The sequence below is a fragment of the Colossoma macropomum genome, unplaced genomic scaffold, assembly GCF_904425465.1.
Source record: "Colossoma macropomum unplaced genomic scaffold, Colossoma_macropomum, whole genome shotgun sequence".
Lineage (NCBI taxonomy): Eukaryota > Metazoa > Chordata > Actinopteri > Characiformes > Serrasalmidae > Colossoma > Colossoma macropomum.
Window position 1 is genome coordinate 4,415,144 of NW_023494786.1, and position 16,754 is coordinate 4,431,897.

The following is a 16,754-nucleotide window of genomic DNA, read 5'->3' on the forward strand; positions in this document are numbered from 1 at the left end:
CATTTCCAATCACCATGGAAACTGTGACGTCTTTGTAAGTTTATTAATACTGTTTCAGGCGCCATACTACACACACACACACACATACACTCACAGAGAGAGAGGGAGAGAGAGAGAGATGTGAGAAATGAAGAGGGCTCATGTTCACCATCTGTTACATTCAGCCTTCTAAAAACAAGAGAGAGACATAACACATACAAAGAGAGAGAGAGAAAGAGACAGATTAAAGATCCATGATTCAATGTGTTCGTCTGTGAGAATTAAAGGAATCTGGATTAGATTATCAGTGAAAATCTAATCTACACCAGATTATGGTCAGATTACGTTCAGTGAAACCCACTCTGGATGAGTGTAAGAAAAGACAGATTACTCTATATATGATGGGCCGTCCAGGTGTGAGAAGAGAGAGAGCATGCTGTGGATATAGAGTTTGGTTAGAGTTGCCAGATTGAGACCTTTAATAATACCCTCCCTATCGAGATGCAAGAAGAGAACGCCCTGCAGATATAAAGAGTTGGGTTGGGGTTGCCAGATTAGGACCACAAACATCCACCCTATCCAGGTGTAAGAAAAGAGCAAGCCTTTTGGTTATAAAGAGTTGGGTTAGGGTTGCCACTAATATCCAACCACCGGGTGTAAACTCTCGGGTATGGGTTGCCAGATTGGGTCCACTTATATCCACCCTATCCAAGTGTTAGAAGAGAGAGAGCCCTGCAGATAAGAAGAGATGGGTCTGTGTTGCCAGATTGGCACAGTAAAACTCACCCTAGCGGCCATGCGCGAGTAGAGGGCGTTCTGATCCTCCGCTGAGCTCATTTTCTCCCGACGCACCATCTCCCTCAAATCCACACCATCGTCATCCTCAAAGTAGCGCACGCGCTCGCCGGAGACGTGTGTCTCGATCTGCACACACGCACGCACACACACACCCCCACACACACACACCCACACCCACACACCCACAGTGAGACAGGTTATCTTCATTAACAGAGTAACTGCTGCCTTTAATCACTCAGAGTTTATCATGTGAATAAGCTCCTGTTGAAGAACACTAGAGGAGACTCTTCACACACAAAGAGCCAATCACACTTCAGAGAGGGGGCGGTGGGGGGGGGGTCACCCCATATACATAATAAAGCAGATAAACCCTGACAGACTGGATTACTCTCAGAGATTCTGCACACTCTAACAGCAGAACTGACCCTATCTGTAGGCCAGAGGGGTCCAACTTTCTTCAAAGGGGGCCAGATTGGACACCTGAGGGCTGGTCACTGAGTGCCAAAATATTATTCATGAATGATTTAAATATTCAATACTCACAATATGAAAAACAAAAATATATAGATCTGTATTTCAGCGCTGTCAGAACAAAACCTTGCATCTCCATTTCTGTCGTTTTTCAGTTTTTCACATAATTTGAAAATGCGTGTTACCCTTTACATTGTGTGTACATTTCATGATGAATGGACCAAAAGAAACGGCCCAAAATGACTTGGAAAGACGTCTGGTTCCATTGATTTACATTAAAAGTAAAGTATGTTTTTTCCTTCTCCTGTAAAGTTACCATTTTGGAGATTTTGATCCCACAGCAGTGATTTGTTGTACAAACTATTGAATTTGCTTTGATAAAAAGCTGCTTTAGTTTTTCTGTCCTCTTGTCCCCTGAATATTTACTGTAACGTCCATTTCATAAAGCATTTTCATATTAAATTAGTTGCTTTTTCTTAATGTATGAGGCACACATCTGTTACGGCTCTCGATGAATAAAGTGATGCTCTTAAAAGTGCCGGTGGTCACTGTCAGCTGCACTGTTTGCGTGAAGTCATAACTGAATGTCATTCATGTTAACTGTAAGTTAACTGTATGTCCACTGAACTACTGCCACCATCAAGTGACAGGAACAACTGTAACGTACAGGCCGGGGAGCAGAATAAAACCAATCCACGGCCACATTCGGTCCTGGGGCTGGACTCTGGACACCCCTGCTGTTGGCCATTTTCACATTTCCAGGTTCTCACTTCCTCAGTTTCTATAAGCAGGTAATTTTGTTTGTGGTCGAGCCAAAATAAACGGTTCAGTCCGGCTTTAAGGCGTCTCGCTGTTTTCCTCAGAGCCACAACTCCAAACAGAAACAGCCACACCTGGGATTTCATCAATTTCTGACCGAGCACACGTTAGGATCAAAATGGGTCCAGTCAGTCTGAAGGGTAGAGGGTCTTAATTTTAGAGTAAACGCCGGCGTTCATGTCTGCAGACGTCACTTTGCTGAGAGTGAAGCTTATAAGACTCCTTTGTGTCGATTCAGGTTCAGAGGTGCTGCTGTATCTTCCGTTTACTTTAGAATAACTTTCAAAAGCCTAAGATTCGAGAATCTGTTCATTCAGGAGCCACACGGCTCGAACAGGCGATTACAGCCAGGATGAGGAGGAGAATGAAGTCGGCTCCTCATTCAAACTTCCTTTCCACCTTAAACGATACAGCAGTCACCTTAAACGGAGTGCAGGCGCCAGAACGTAACTGCAGCACCGTTTAAGGTGGAAGTGAATATTTGAAGCGACTCATCAGACGTTCAGAGTCTATCAGTTTACTGATCCTGCAGAAGCAGCCTGACCGAACAGAACCGCAGCCACAGAGTTTAACTCGTTGGTCGGTCAGTGCTGGTGGCTGACTTCTTTGAGTAGCCAACTCAGACCAATCAGAGCAGAGTGGGTGAGCTCACCAATTGGAGCATGCTGGGCTCATTTGGAGGCGGGACTTAAAGACACAGGAGCTCTAACAGAGCAGTTCAGACAGAGGATGAACACAGATGAACAGTATGAGGAAAACTAGTGTGTTTTCGGAACACTGCAGCTCCCTTACTGTTGTTGTTGCCGTGGCAAGTCCCAGGCAGCACGTTCACTGCTCCCTTTAATTTACATTTATTTACGTTTATTTATACAGCAGATCCACTTAAAATTCCTCCTTACTTCCAGACATGCTGCAGCACACACACACACACACACACTTTAAGACCATACTTGTGTGTATGTATCCTGTATTTATGAGCTCATGTACGAGTGCTGGTGTATGTTCCTCTCTATATACGTGTCTGTATGTGTGTGTATGTTATACATTCCTCCTAAAATTCCATCTGTGTATAAACATGTCTCTCTCACCGCTTTCCTCTTCCGTCTCCCTCCTTTTGGCTCCACGTGCTGGGAGGGTCCACTGACCGGCCACGCTCTTCCAGAATGGTCGGTTCTGAACAAAACCAAGTCCTTATCCGCCTCTGCCTGAACTGCTCCCTGAGAACAGGTGAGAGAAAGTGATTCATTGACAATATAAATTCTATAAAGTAATTCACAGACCATTTAGATCCTCTAGAGTGATTCACGGACCATACAGATCCTCTAGAGTGATTCACAGACCATTTAGATCCTCTACAGTGATTCACAGACCGTACGAATCCTCTAGAGTGATTCACGGACCATTTAGATCCTCTACAGTGATTCACGGACAATACAGATCCTCTAGAGTGATTGACGGACCATTTCGATCCTCTACAGTGATTCACGGACTGTACGGATCCTCTAGAGTGATTCACAGACCATACTGATCCTCAGACGTGACTCATGGACCATATGGATCCTCTAGAACAATTCACAGATCATACAGATCCATGATTGTCACCATGAAGTCCTCGAGAGTGATTCACAGACCATACTAAAGTCTAGTGTGATTCACAGACTATGTGAATCGCTGTGGAGGATCTGTGTGGTCGTTGAGTCACTGCAGAGGTTTCCAAAGTCTGTGAATCACTCTAGATGATTCATATTCTAGAGGATTTGTGCGATTCAGAGACCAGTCTAGACTGATTCGCGGACCAAATCATTCAAATCTTCCTGTTATACAGATTTTGTTCTACACAAAACAAATCTTCAGGATTCACATACAGTATGAATCTTATTTCTGCTCAGCAGACAAACATGTGTGTGTCAGCAAGTCTGAGTGTGTGCGTGTGGTGCCATCCAGTCTAGAGGCCGAGATATCGCCATGGTTACACAGCATCATAAATCATAGCCTATTATACCAGCTAACAAGCTAAGTGGACCAGAGAAACACACATACATACATAGCTGATCAGTAAGGGTGTAAAAACTAATCTGTTATTCATCTGCACTGATTTTAGAAAATCTGAATCAATTACAATGAACTATATTTACTATACACACTATATTATATACACAATATTTAACATTCACTTATTTAGCCAAAATATAAATGATTGAAATAACACAGTTTTAAGTAAATGTGCTAGGAACAATAAATAAAAGCTTAGTGCATTGATTTTATTGTCTATAATAATCATCCACTACAGTTCCTCCAGCCATGGTGAAATTTGCGATTTCATGATGCACTGAATCATTTCCTAAAGAATCATAATCAACTCAAATTGAGTTGTGTTGAAATGTGAAATTTCACGATGCACTGAATCATGTCCTAAAGAAATATAATTGAACTGAACCAAATCATGGAGAAATCTGATTTCATAAGGCAATGAATCATTTTGTAAAGAATCTTAATTGAACCAAATCGAATCATGGAGAAAATCTAATATATTATAAGACAATGAATCATTTTGTAAAGAATCATAATTGAACCAAATTTTATTGCGGTGAAATTTGTGATTTCATGTTTCGCTGAACGTTTTCCTGAAGAATCGTAATTGAAATGAATCAAATCACGCTGAAATCTGTGATGTCATGATGCAGTGAATCGTTCTGTGAAGAATCATAACTGGATTGTGGTGAAATCTAAGGTTTCATGTTACACTGAATTGTTTCCTAAAGAATCATAGTTGAACTGAATCGTAAGCAGTGCTGCAGTGACCTGTCCCTCACCTGTGAGGGTGGTCTGGCGGGGGGCTTCTGCGGCCGATTCTCTCTGGCCTTCCGTGCAGCGTCCAGCTGAGCCCTCAGAGAGTCTATCAGGGCCTGAACACACAGAGAGATTAGATATGAGACATGATATGATCCTGCAGTGAAGCAGACTAAGAGGATGTAGAGTCAGTGTGAATAAGTATCGGCACTCAGCTTTCTGTACGTACACAAAGATTATACAGGATTACTGGACTGTAGTGAACGTAAACAGTCTGAGAGCGTCTGGCTCAGAGTCAGCGTGCGGCTCAGCTCCACACACACTTAAACATATGGGCAATCATATCCGCACGTCCACCACACCACACATCATAGACACAGTCATAATGTACACTAGAGGAGCAACTTACACAGGTAAAAATCAAATATACAGCAGTGAGTCACCTGAGGCAGTGCTTTACAGTGATTTTATCACAGCTATGTTGTGGCATTAAGTAAAACACGCTTAGCTGTGATACAATCACGCTAATGCACCAAGTGACTTACATAACAGCAAAAATATAGCCTACTTAGCCTGCTAGCTGATTTTTAACCTGTTTAGCCTGCTGTCTTTTAGCTTGTTTAGCCTATTTAGCCTGCTAGCTGTCTTTTAGCCTGTTTATTCTGCTAGCTACCTTTTAGCCCTTTTAGCCTGCTAGCTATCTTTTAGCCTTTTAGCCTGCTGGCTGTCTTTTAGCCCTTTTAGCCTGCTAGCTGTCTTTTAGCCTGCTAGCTGTCTTTTAGCCTGCTAGCTGCCTTTTAGCCTTTTAGCCTGCTAGCTGTCTTTTAGTCTTTTTAGCCTTCTAGCTATCTTTTAGCCTTTTAGTCTGCTATCTGTCTTTTAGGCCTTCGTCCAGGAACTGAGACTCATGGACATTTATTACATTCCCACGCTTGTTCACACCGACTGTTTTGGGGTCATGTTTTCCTGCGTTTGTGATTTTAGGGGTAAAAACGCTGAATTTGGGGTATTTCTGTTCTCCTTTGATCCCCGTCTGCGCCGTCCCTCCCCGTACAGGTCAGCGGCGCTCTTTGATGCCCTCACCGTGTTGCCCATGAGCTCAGCTTTCACCAGTTTGGCTCCGAGTTTGTTCATCTCTTCATCCGTCAGGAGTGGAGCCTCTTCCTCATCTTCACCATCATCTTCATCACTCTCTGAGCTGAGACAGTAAAGAGAAGAGAGGAGAGGAGAGGAGAAGAGAGGAGAGCACAGGACAGGAGAAGAGATGAGAAGAAGAGGAGAGGAAAAGAGAAAAAAAGAGAAGAGAAGAGAGGAAAAGAGAAGAGAGAAGAAGAGAACAGAGGAGAAGAGAAGAGAGGAGAAGAGAAAAGAAGACAGGAGAAGAGAGGAGAAGATAAGTGAAGAGTGGAGAAGAGAAGTGGGGAGGAGGAGAAGAGAGAAGAGGAGAAGAGTGGAGAAGAGAGGAGAAGACAGAAGAGAGAAGAGGAGAAAAGAGGAGAAGAGAGGAGAAGAGAAGACAAGAGAAGAGAAGAGAGGAGAAGAGAAGAGAAAATAGGAGAAGAGAGGATAGGAGAAGGGAAGACAAAAGGAGAGAGGAGAGGAGAGGAGGAGAAAAGAGAGGAGAAGAGAGAAGAGAAAGAGTTGAAGTTTGCTATTATTTTTACTATTATTATTAATTAACGGGAAATAGTCGCCTACTTTTCTGAATAATTAGTCGACTGATAAATCTGATCGGTGATCAATCACGTCTGAGTGCTGTGAACAGAGTGTTTCTCTGTGTGTATGTTTATACCTGCTCTTCTCCACCAGGGCGGCGCTGGTCTGCTGCTGGATTTTCTCCTGCTGCTCCGTTTCCTCCCTCGCTCTCTCTCTCTCCTCCTGTAACTCTCTCCCTCCGCTGCTCTTCCTCCACGCTGGAGCATCATCATCCTCCTCGTCTTGAGGTTTCAGGAATCCCACCGCGCTCTGATTGGACGATGCGGCGGCGGCGGTCACTCCCGGCTTCCTCCAGCTTGTCGCCGGGGTCGGGGGGTCATCAGAGTCGGACGGCTTGAGGAAGCGTCCTCTGAGGGAGGAGAGAGAGAGCTCTCTCGATCGCCTCTCCTCTCTCTCTCCATCCCTCTCTCCATCCCTCTCTCGCTCTCTCTCTCTATCCTTCTCTCTTCCTCTGCCCTGGTTTCTTTCTCGCTCTCTTTCTCTCCTTTGGTCTCTCTCTCTATCTCTGTCTCTTTCCCTGCCCTGCTCTCTTTCTCTGTCTCTCTCCCCTCTAGCTCTCCCCTGGTCTCTCTCTCTCTCCTCTCTATCTCTCCCCTGGTCTCTCTCTCTCTCCCCTCTATCTCTCCCCTGGTCTCTCTCTCTGTCTCTCTCTCGCTCCCTCTCTCCTTCCCGATGACCATCCCTGTTTGAATCTCTCCTCCATCTCTCCCTCTGTTCATCCCCCTCTTCTCTCCTCCCTCTCTCTCTCTCTGGTCTCCTCTGGGTGACGGCTGCCTCTTCTGCCTCCTGTAGTCTCCTCTGGAACTGCTCCATGGACTGAACACACAGACACAACAACAACGTAATTTACAGCAAGTGCAGTATCACCTTTAGGGGGCAGCAGTGAGCAATGTTTGTTTATTTGATATTGGTTTATAAGAAAATCTCATTAGACACTGAACTGACTCCTTGAGAATCAAATCAAACTCATCTGAGATTTCACTTTGTATTCAATTGATTGATAAAGAATCAAGTTGAACTGAATCACAGCGAAATATGAGCTCTCGTTATGTATTTAACTGATTCCTAAAGAATCAAATCAAACTAAATCACTGTAAAATCTGACATCTACGGTACTGAACTGATTCATAAAGAATGAAACTAAACTCAATCACGCTGAAATCTAATATCTCATGAATAGGAACATGTCCTAAAGAATCAAACTGAATCATGGTGAAATCTGAGATCTCATTAGGTACTGAATCGATTCCTAAAGAATCAAAACAAACTAATCATGGTGAAATCTGACATCTACTGTATTGAACTGTTTTGTAAAGAATCAAATTAAACTACATTATGCTGAAATCTGATATTTCATGTACTGAAACATGTCCTAAATAATCAAACTCAGTCATGGTGAAATCTGACTTCATATTGAACGGAACGATGATGAAATTTGAGATCTCAGACATTTAATAATTTCCTAAAGAATGAAATGAAACTGAATCAGGGTGAAATCTAAAATCTTATTTTGTATTGAATCAATTTTTAAAGAATCAGATCAAACTGAATCACGGTGAAATATGAAATTTCATTATGTACTGAATCGATTTCTAAGGAATCAAACCGAACTGAATCACAGTGAAATCAGTGATCTCATTATGTATTGAATCGATTCCTAAAGAAACAAATTAAACTGATTCATGATGAAACCTACAACCTTATTTTGTACTGAATCAATTTCTAAAGAATCAAATTGAACTAAATTATGGTGAAGTCAGACATGCCCACATCACGTTTGTGTGAGTGTGTGTGTGTGTGTACCCCATATCTCTCAGCCACAATGTCGTCCAGTCTGCGCTGCTCTCTCTCCGCCTGCTCCTTCATCCTCTGATAGGACTTCCTCAACCAGCTCAGACCCCCATCCTCCACCATCACCGCTGAGAGAGAGAGAGAGAGAGAGAGAGAGAGAGAGAGAGAGAGAGAGAGAGAGTTTCATTCAAAGTATTTAGGTAAACTGATTAATTGCTCATAATTTTTTGATTAAGTATTTTTTTACACTGTGTGTGTGTGTGTGTGTGCGCATTCATGTTGTAGGGATACACGCAGGGCGCTGTGAGAGCAAAATACTTATTATTTCAGATTTTCCACTATTTTTCATCATCAACATTCCATATAAACTCAGAAGACTCGTGTAGGTTCACTGGTGGTTCTGGATAGTAAATAAAATGTCTATATTTGTGTTGTGGTCATGGCGACCCCTGGTTCCTATCACCACCACTGTAAAGACATCTGAACCATTTCACACCAAACCACTCTGAATCACTCTGTTTACACCTCACACACTGAATTATGGAGCAATTTTGGAAAATGGGTGGGATTCCCCCTTTTTTGTGGGTTATGTTTTCCTATTGATCGGCGATACCTTTTTTAAGCGCAGTATTGCTGCTCTCCTCTGGGGGCAGCCCGCTTCCTCCGTCCTTCCAGTAGGGGTTGAGCTCCAGCCTGTGGAGTCCAGCCTGAAGGACAGAGAGAAAAAAAACACATTTAAAATTTAAATCATGTTATAATTAAAATTAAAGTTAGTTAAAAGTTTTGGGCTGGAGGGATTTGGAGGCGGAGTTTAGAGGGCACCCTGTGGGTGGAGCCTCATCAGTGGATGATTTCACCACAGTCCGTCTGAACACTGAGTCAGCGGCACACCTGCTCCACGCTGCGCTCCCTCTCTCGCTCCGCCTCTTTCTCCGCCTCCTTCTGCGCTCGTCGCTCTGCAACGGACGTCGTCTTCATGGCCAGGAAGTCGAACGTCATCCACTCATCTCTCTATGAAAAAATAAATGATAATAATCAAAGATCAAACCAGGACAGGTGACACACATGGAGAGACAGAGAGAGACAGAGAGAGACAGAAAGAGAGAGAGACAGAGAGAGAGAGAGAGACAGAGAAAGGAGAGAGAGAGAAAGGAGAAAGAGAGAGAAAGGAGAAAGAGAGCAAGAGAGAAAGGAAAGAGAGAAAGAGAGAGAGAAATAAAGGAGAGAGAGAGAGAGCTCTTCAATCTGACTACTAACTGTGTCTAACACTGAAGAGCCTCCCTCTCTCTCTCTCTCTCTCTCTCTCTCTTCTCTCTCTCTCTCTCTCTCTGCGCTGAGTGCGATTAGGGGCGAGTGATTGTAATGATTATCTTTAATGATACTCTGTTCTCAGTACATAATGGGTATGTTCAGCATACCTAGAACACAACGTGCACAGCACAGATACAGATCAATTACAGAGAACGTGTAAACGACAACTACAGCCACGCATACAGCCGGTCAGCTTCACTGCTCAGCGATGACACTTTAATCCTCATGTCGAGGAGTCGCTGATCATGTGATCATGACACTAACAACATGGCGGCCTCAGAGAGACAGCAGGTGAGGAGGCTGGAGATTTCAGGGTCCATATCTCTGGTTTCCTGATGACTAGCCGAGACTAAACCGAGTTACGGCACTCTAAATCTCTCTGGCTCTCCAGAGCTCCGCCGCGGGTAAGCGTCTCGGCAAGGCCGCCTAGGGTGCGCCTAAGTAGGATACACATTTATGAGATTCCAGGCTCCGGATCTCTGGTTCCCTGAAGGCCAGCAATGAGATCCAGGGCTCGGTGGAAAGGGCAGGTCACGCTCTACTGACTTATGGAGTTTGGCTTCGTCGTGGATTTTTTCCTGTGGTTTTACTCATGACATCATCAGCGATTAGTCAACGTTGACTCTACTTTCATCACATAACAGTCGACTTATAAAATCTGAAGTTGTGCAGCCTCTAGCGTACAGTAACTGTATAAACCGTTTAATGAGTAGCTGCTTGGATGGCAGGTTAGTATGATTTTAGTATATATCTATGACAACAATAAAAAATAAATAATACTGCCCAAAAGTATTCAGACAGCCCTTCTACTGAGTGAGTTCGGCTACTTTAAGGTTACTGACACAGGTGTTCAGCTTGTGTAATCTCTATACAAAAGCACTGACCAGCAGAATGGGGCACTCTGGAGCAGACTAAGGTCTCCATGCCCAATGTCCAGCATGGGCTAGAGGGGTATAAAGCCCCTCAGCATTGGGCTGTGGACCAGTGGAGCTGCATTCTCTGGAGTGATGGAGCTCCATCCAGTACCTTTGGGATGAGTTGGAGTGACCCAGAGCTGACTATCCAACATCAGTACCTGACCTCACTAATGCTCAACCAAATCCTCACAGCAAATGTTCAACATCTAGTGTAAAGCCTTCCCAGAAGAGTCGAGGCTGTTACTGCAGCACAAACTCACTATTAACACCTTCATTTCAGGAGAAACTCTGGAGTTTACAGAGATTTGGACACTTGGTTGAAGAATAACAGTCTTCTTAAATGGTGGATTTCATCCGCTCAGTGAAGCATTGTGATATATGGGTTATTGTGCATCGCCATCATCGTGATGTTATACAGCCGTATACAAAAGACAAGGTGCCCCTCAAATTATCTACATCAAAATCCCCCATAACTTAATGTTTATGATGTAAACAGCGTCATTCAGAGTGGTTTTGTGTGAAACGCTCTGTCAGAACCGTTCACAGTGGTGGTGATAGGAACCAGACGTCCACCTCTAAAAGCTCCCTCACAGAAAGTTACTACATGAAATGGTTATGAATTCACTGCCTGATGACCGAGACACTGTTTTATGATAGTTTAGAGAACTTAAACTCCATTCATGGTGGAGGGATACATGCAGGGCGCTGTGAGAGCAAAATAGTCCCCAAAGAAAACTTATTATTTCAGATTTTCCACTATTTTCATCATCAACACTCCATATAAACTCAGAAGACTCGTGTAGGTTCACTGGTGGTTCTAGATAGTAAATAAAATGTCTATATTTGTGTTGTAGCCATGGAGACCCCTGGTTCCTATCACCACCACTGTAAAGACATCTGAACCATTTCACACCAAACCACTCTGAATCACTCTGTTCACATCTCACACACTTATGGGGGAATTTTGGAAAATGGGTGGAATTCCCCTTTAACACATTCTCTACAGAGACAGAGACAGAGATTGTTTACATTCTCTGTAAACAATGTGTTCACTTCGAAAACCAACACCACGTCACTTAACCGGGGGTCCACTCCGCTGTCCTCACAGGACCTCGGCCTGCGGTGTGTTTAGAATATGAATCAGTCAGTCAGTGTACTGTTTACAGTATCGATCCACTAAAGGGACAGTGACAAGTTACTGACCCACTACTAGGAGACCAAGAACTTACTGACCGACCTTTTAGAGAGAGGTCAGCACTGGCCATTACAGCAAAACAGATAAAGGAAACACGATTAGACACAGCAGAACTTGCTGCGTATTGACCATCCATAACATTAAAGGGCCCATACGAGAGCCACTTCACACTTGTGAGGTTTTATTTACCAAAACTGTCATAATTAATTTCTACGTGATCATTTTCCAAACTCTGTGCCTTTAAGACTGATATATGTAAATGAGCTCTGTTCTTATTGGCTGTCCGGTATCATGCCTGATTTAAAAAGCAGTCCAGGCTCAAACACCCCTTATAACATCGGTTTGAATGGGTGGGGCTAAACTGCTGTAGGCTGAATGGGTGGGGCTAAACGGCTGCAGGCTGAATGGTGGAGCTAAACTACTGTAGGAAGAATGGGTGGGGCTAAACTACTGTAGGCAGAATGGACAGGACTAAACTGCTGTAGGCTGAGTGGGCGGGACTAAACTGTTGTAGGCTGAATGGGTGGGGCTAAACTGCTGTAGACTGAATGGGTGGAGCTAAACTGCTGTAGGCTGAGTGGGCGGGGCTTGTGTGACATCACAAACCAATTCAGTTTTCCATGGGATGGGCCCTTCAACGCTTAGCAACCAAAAGATCAGCTTTGGCCTCGTTAATTTTTTACGGTAACAAGGTACCAAATACTGTGCCTACCTGGTTGCTATTGGTTGCGCTGACAGTGGGCGTGGCCTGCTCTGAGACCTTCCATGCTTTGTCCACGCCCTCTGGCTGGGGTGCAGCTTCCACCCACTCATCAGAGTCCTGTGGAGAAACGTGTAAACAAACACCACAGACCCATAATAAACATATAATCCAATAAAGCTGTAAACAAACACAGAGTCACTATAAACGTCAGATTATCTTCTGCTGCGTTTGACCTCTGAACTGTCCGACGAGCCGTTCTCCTCCTGAGCTTTTTCCTTCTTCGCTTTCTTCTTCTTCTCCTTCTTCTTCTTTTTGGATTTCTCCTTCTTCTTCGTCTTACTTTTCAGTGAATGCTCCTAAAAGCAAAGCACAAATCTTAACCGTAAACAACATAACTTTATTAATCAGTAATAAGAGACTCAGACAGTGTAAACGCTGAGGTAACGTTACTTGTTATGGTCTCTTCATAATGATCTCCTGTCAGCAGTCATAATTTAGGCTCAAGTTAAAGTTGCACCATGTATCAATATGATGATGATAAAAGTATATCTATGCTATAGGAGTAAAACCTCACGCCTGCAAAGCAGCAACTTCACAAGACAAAGTAATAACCTTCTTGCAGTTATTTTATTCTGAGTGACTTAAACTGGTCAATAAAATAAAATTGGTCATTTCTGAAATGTTTAAAACAATGTAAAGTCCAGCTGGTATTTTACGATTATGTGAAAAAACAAAAACCGTCAAAAATAGAGACGCAGGATTCTGTCCTAACAGCGACGATACGCTAATAAACTCAGGTCTGGCGATGCAGGTAGACCACATTGACAAGCAGGTGGCAGCAGAGTGCGGCGACTCAAGTCATTTTTTATTAATAATTGGTTCAGAAAGCCTCAGATTGACCCAACACGCTCTCAGAGGTCACCACAGCGACACCTCTCACCTGACCAATCTGCTGCAGCCGCTGGTCGATTTCCGGCAGCATCCAGGTGTCTTCACCTCGCGCCTTCCTCTCCGCCGCCCTCCGCTCCTCATCCTCATACTTCTTCTTCGCCTGAAGAGCGAGAGACACAGAGAGAGAGAGACAGAGAGAGAGTGAGAGACACAGACAGAAAGACAGAGAGAGAGAGAGAGAGAGAAAGACAGAGAGAGAGAGAGAGAGAGGGAGAGGGAGACACAGGGAGAAAGACAGAGAGAGAGAGAGAGAGAGAGAGAGAGAGTGAGAGAGATCAGGTCACTAAAAATCAGACCCCTCTCAACTCTCTGGTGGTCTCTGATGCTGAGTGACGCTCTTCTCTGTACATTTTTATTGATTTATCCTATTTTAGAGCTCCTCGTTTCTAAGGTGAGTGTGATGATTCACACAGTCAGCACCACATTCACCGTTACAGCAGCTCCGCAGTGCTCACATTAACCTCACTCTGCACAAACAGTGCCACCTTCTGGCAGCTACAGGCCACAAAATCAAAACAGAAAACACACAAAATCCTGCTGTTCACTGAGTCTGAGAACCGAACCACAGTACCAGCTCTAACATGTATATGACGTATATGACGAATTAGCTGCTAGAGGTTTAACCACTGAAGCTTTTATAGCACTAGAATAATATAACCTGGGATTATTTCTACAATTTGTTTAATAACACTGGAATAATACAGACTGGGATTATTTCCGCAGCTCGTTTATTACTAGTGGAGCAACATAATCTTAGTTACCTACTGCTCTAGCTTTATTTACCTGCTGGAGGATCTGCTCTAGCTTTATTTACCTACTGGAGGATCTGCTCTAGCTTTATTTACCTGCTGGAGGATCTGCTCTGGCTTTATTTACCTGCTGGAGGATCTGCTCTAGCTTTATTTACCAGATGGAAGATCTGTTTTGGTTTCATTTACCTGCTGGAGGATCTGATCTGGTTTAATTTACCTGCTGGAGGATCTGCTCTGGCTTTATTTACCTGTTGGAGAACCTGCTCTGGCTGTGTTTACCTGTTGGAGAACCTCCTCTCTGTATTTACCTGTTGGAGAACCTGCTCTGGCTGTGTTTACCTGTTGGAGAACCTGCTCTCTGTGTTTACCTGTTGGAGAACCTGCTCTGGCTGTGTTTACCTGTTGGAGGATCTGCTCTGGCTGTATTTACCTGTTGGAGAACCTGCTCTGGCTGTGTTTACCTGTTGGAGAACCTCCTCTCTGTGTTTACCTGTTGGAGAACCTTCTCTCTGTATTTCCCTGTTGGAGAACCTGCTCTGGATGTGTTTACCTGTTGGAGAACCTGCTCTCTGTGTTTCCTCTTCTCTGTTTTTTTCTTCTCGATGTTCGTCTCGCTTTCAAATGTTCCTCCGTACGCCGCCATCACGCCGACGAAAACAGTCGTATAGCGCTTTCGACTGTCGTAATGATCGGCCTGATCTGGCTGGTCACGTGATGCGCTTCGTTTCCCCCTTTCTCGCGCCTTATTGATCCTTGTCAACTGGTTTTAACGTTCAGACCAAATAAACCCTAATCTGATCATCGCTGTCCGTGTTTGTCATTTTTTCGAGCTGTGTGATTAAAAATAAGCGCTGACTGCTCACGTTTCCATGTCAGCTACTACAATACCCAGAAGCCCCCTCCCCCCTCAGCCAATCAGAGAGGCGGACATTCTGCGCAAAACTGAACAGTTCTGGTTCCCGGAGTAAAAACTCCATTTATAATCGCGATTAATTCGATTTTTATGACAATAAAACAACACTATTTGCAAAAAACACCAAAGATTACAGAAGTTGGCAGAAAAAGGGTGGAAGTGATTGGATGAACCCTTTCGCAGTGCTTTGTGGGATGTGTAGTTCATTCCGACAAACACGTTAAGCACACCGTCTGGTATTTTTGTCTTTTGGTCGTTTTTCTAGATTTTTTTTTTTCGGTTTCATTTGTATAAAGTCGTGATCAGATACCAGATTATATAATCCGATTTGCTCGGCTGAAGAGTTTATTTAAGGACTTTTACGAAATGTCTATGGAGAAAATGAATGGAGTTTTAACTTCCGGAACGAGAGCTGCTGAAAAGGTGGGCGGTCACTGATTAAAAGCACAACAACAAAATAAAAGTCCGGCTACAAAAATAACTAATGAATAAAAGCGGAAGTAACACAAATAGTTTGTATTTCATTCAGCATTTATCAGCACAAGAAGTCTGTTATACTCTAATAATAATAATAATAATAATAATGTGTTTATTTATTAAAGTGCTGATAAATTTGTTTTTATATAGCACCAAAAAGAGTTCTTCTATTATGACGACGTCAAGCTTGTAACCATGGAAGAACCCTTTCTGGTGCTATTTAGAACCCTTTTCAAAAAGGTTCTATATAGAACCATCTATAACACATCAGTCTGAAGAACCCTTTCATGAGGCAAAAAACCTTTTAATCATGCAAATAGTCCTTTGAGTGTTCATGGTTCTGTATAGAACCATTGTCTTTTTTAAAGAGCTCTTGAAGAACCATCCTTTTAACAGTATTGTTGCTATAGAATAAACTAAATGTTAGAATGTTTTAACATAGATGTGTAAAGTTTCCTGCCCTGTGATGGACTGGCGACCTGTCCAGGGTGTATCCTGCCTTCCGCCCAATGACAGCTGGGATAGGCTCCAGCAACCCACCGCGACCCAGAAGGATAAGCGGTTTAGATGATGTATGTATGTATGTATGTATGTATGTATAAAGTTTCCCTGTTTAAAAAAATCATAGAACCCATTAAAAGGTTCTGCGGGTTCCTGCTGATATCCAATAGTCTCTAAAGGTATTTACTGTTTTCCTGATGGGTTGATATCGCAGCGTAAAGGACTCTAATGGTCTATTTGATGGTTTCCTAATAGGCTCTAAAGGTGTCCTACAGGAAACTATTGATCTCTTACGGAAACTATTAAAGCCATTCCCGTTAGTATTTAATCCCAATGGTTCTAATGATCTTTCTTCAGCAGGGAATTGTGGGTGTTGAGTTTAAAAGAGTTGCGTTGGCCGGGAATCGAACCCGGGTCAACTGCTTGGAAGGCAGCTATGCTAACCACTATACCACCAACGCTGGAGAACATCTGGAGACATGAGGAAGGAAAAGTCTCCCTCTAGTGGCTCAATCTGGCACAACACTGACCTCTAATAAGGCAACAGCTGTAATAGATAGATAGATAGACAGATAAACAGCCAGACAGACAGAAAGATAGATAGATAGACAGACAGACAGACAGATAAACAGCCAGACAGACAGAAAGATAGATAGATAGACAGACAGAC

General features: G+C 43.4%; 1 protein-coding gene and 1 non-coding gene across 2 annotated transcripts in view; both read right to left on the reverse strand.

The window, feature by feature from the left end:
* The window catches only part of cwf19l2 (CWF19 like cell cycle control factor 2), a 19,652-nt gene extending 4,746 nt beyond the window's left edge, over positions 1-14,906 (reverse strand). Inside the window, exons 1-13 of the mRNA XM_036556622.1 lie at positions 14,744-14,906; positions 13,431-13,541; positions 12,724-12,846; positions 12,500-12,607; positions 9,256-9,375; positions 8,978-9,071; positions 8,377-8,492; positions 7,129-7,389; positions 6,650-7,023; positions 5,941-6,055; positions 4,881-4,973; positions 3,156-3,284; positions 766-903 (exon numbers count right to left, since the gene is read on the reverse strand). Of these exons, the coding sequence (XP_036412515.1) occupies positions 766-903; positions 3,156-3,284; positions 4,881-4,973; positions 5,941-6,055; positions 6,650-7,023; positions 7,129-7,389; positions 8,377-8,492; positions 8,978-9,071; positions 9,256-9,375; positions 12,500-12,607; positions 12,724-12,846; positions 13,431-13,541; positions 14,744-14,836 (1,875 nt within the window). The 5' untranslated portion in view covers positions 14,837-14,906. The remainder of the gene's footprint in view (positions 1-765; positions 904-3,155; positions 3,285-4,880; positions 4,974-5,940; positions 6,056-6,649; positions 7,024-7,128; positions 7,390-8,376; positions 8,493-8,977; positions 9,072-9,255; positions 9,376-12,499; positions 12,608-12,723; positions 12,847-13,430; positions 13,542-14,743) is intronic.
* Positions 14,907-16,473: 1,567 nt separating this feature from the next.
* Positions 16,474-16,545, reverse strand: trnag-ucc. The gene has a single exon. It is a non-coding gene; the product is annotated as a tRNA-Gly (tRNA).
* Between the last annotated feature and the right edge of the window lie 209 nt (positions 16,546-16,754).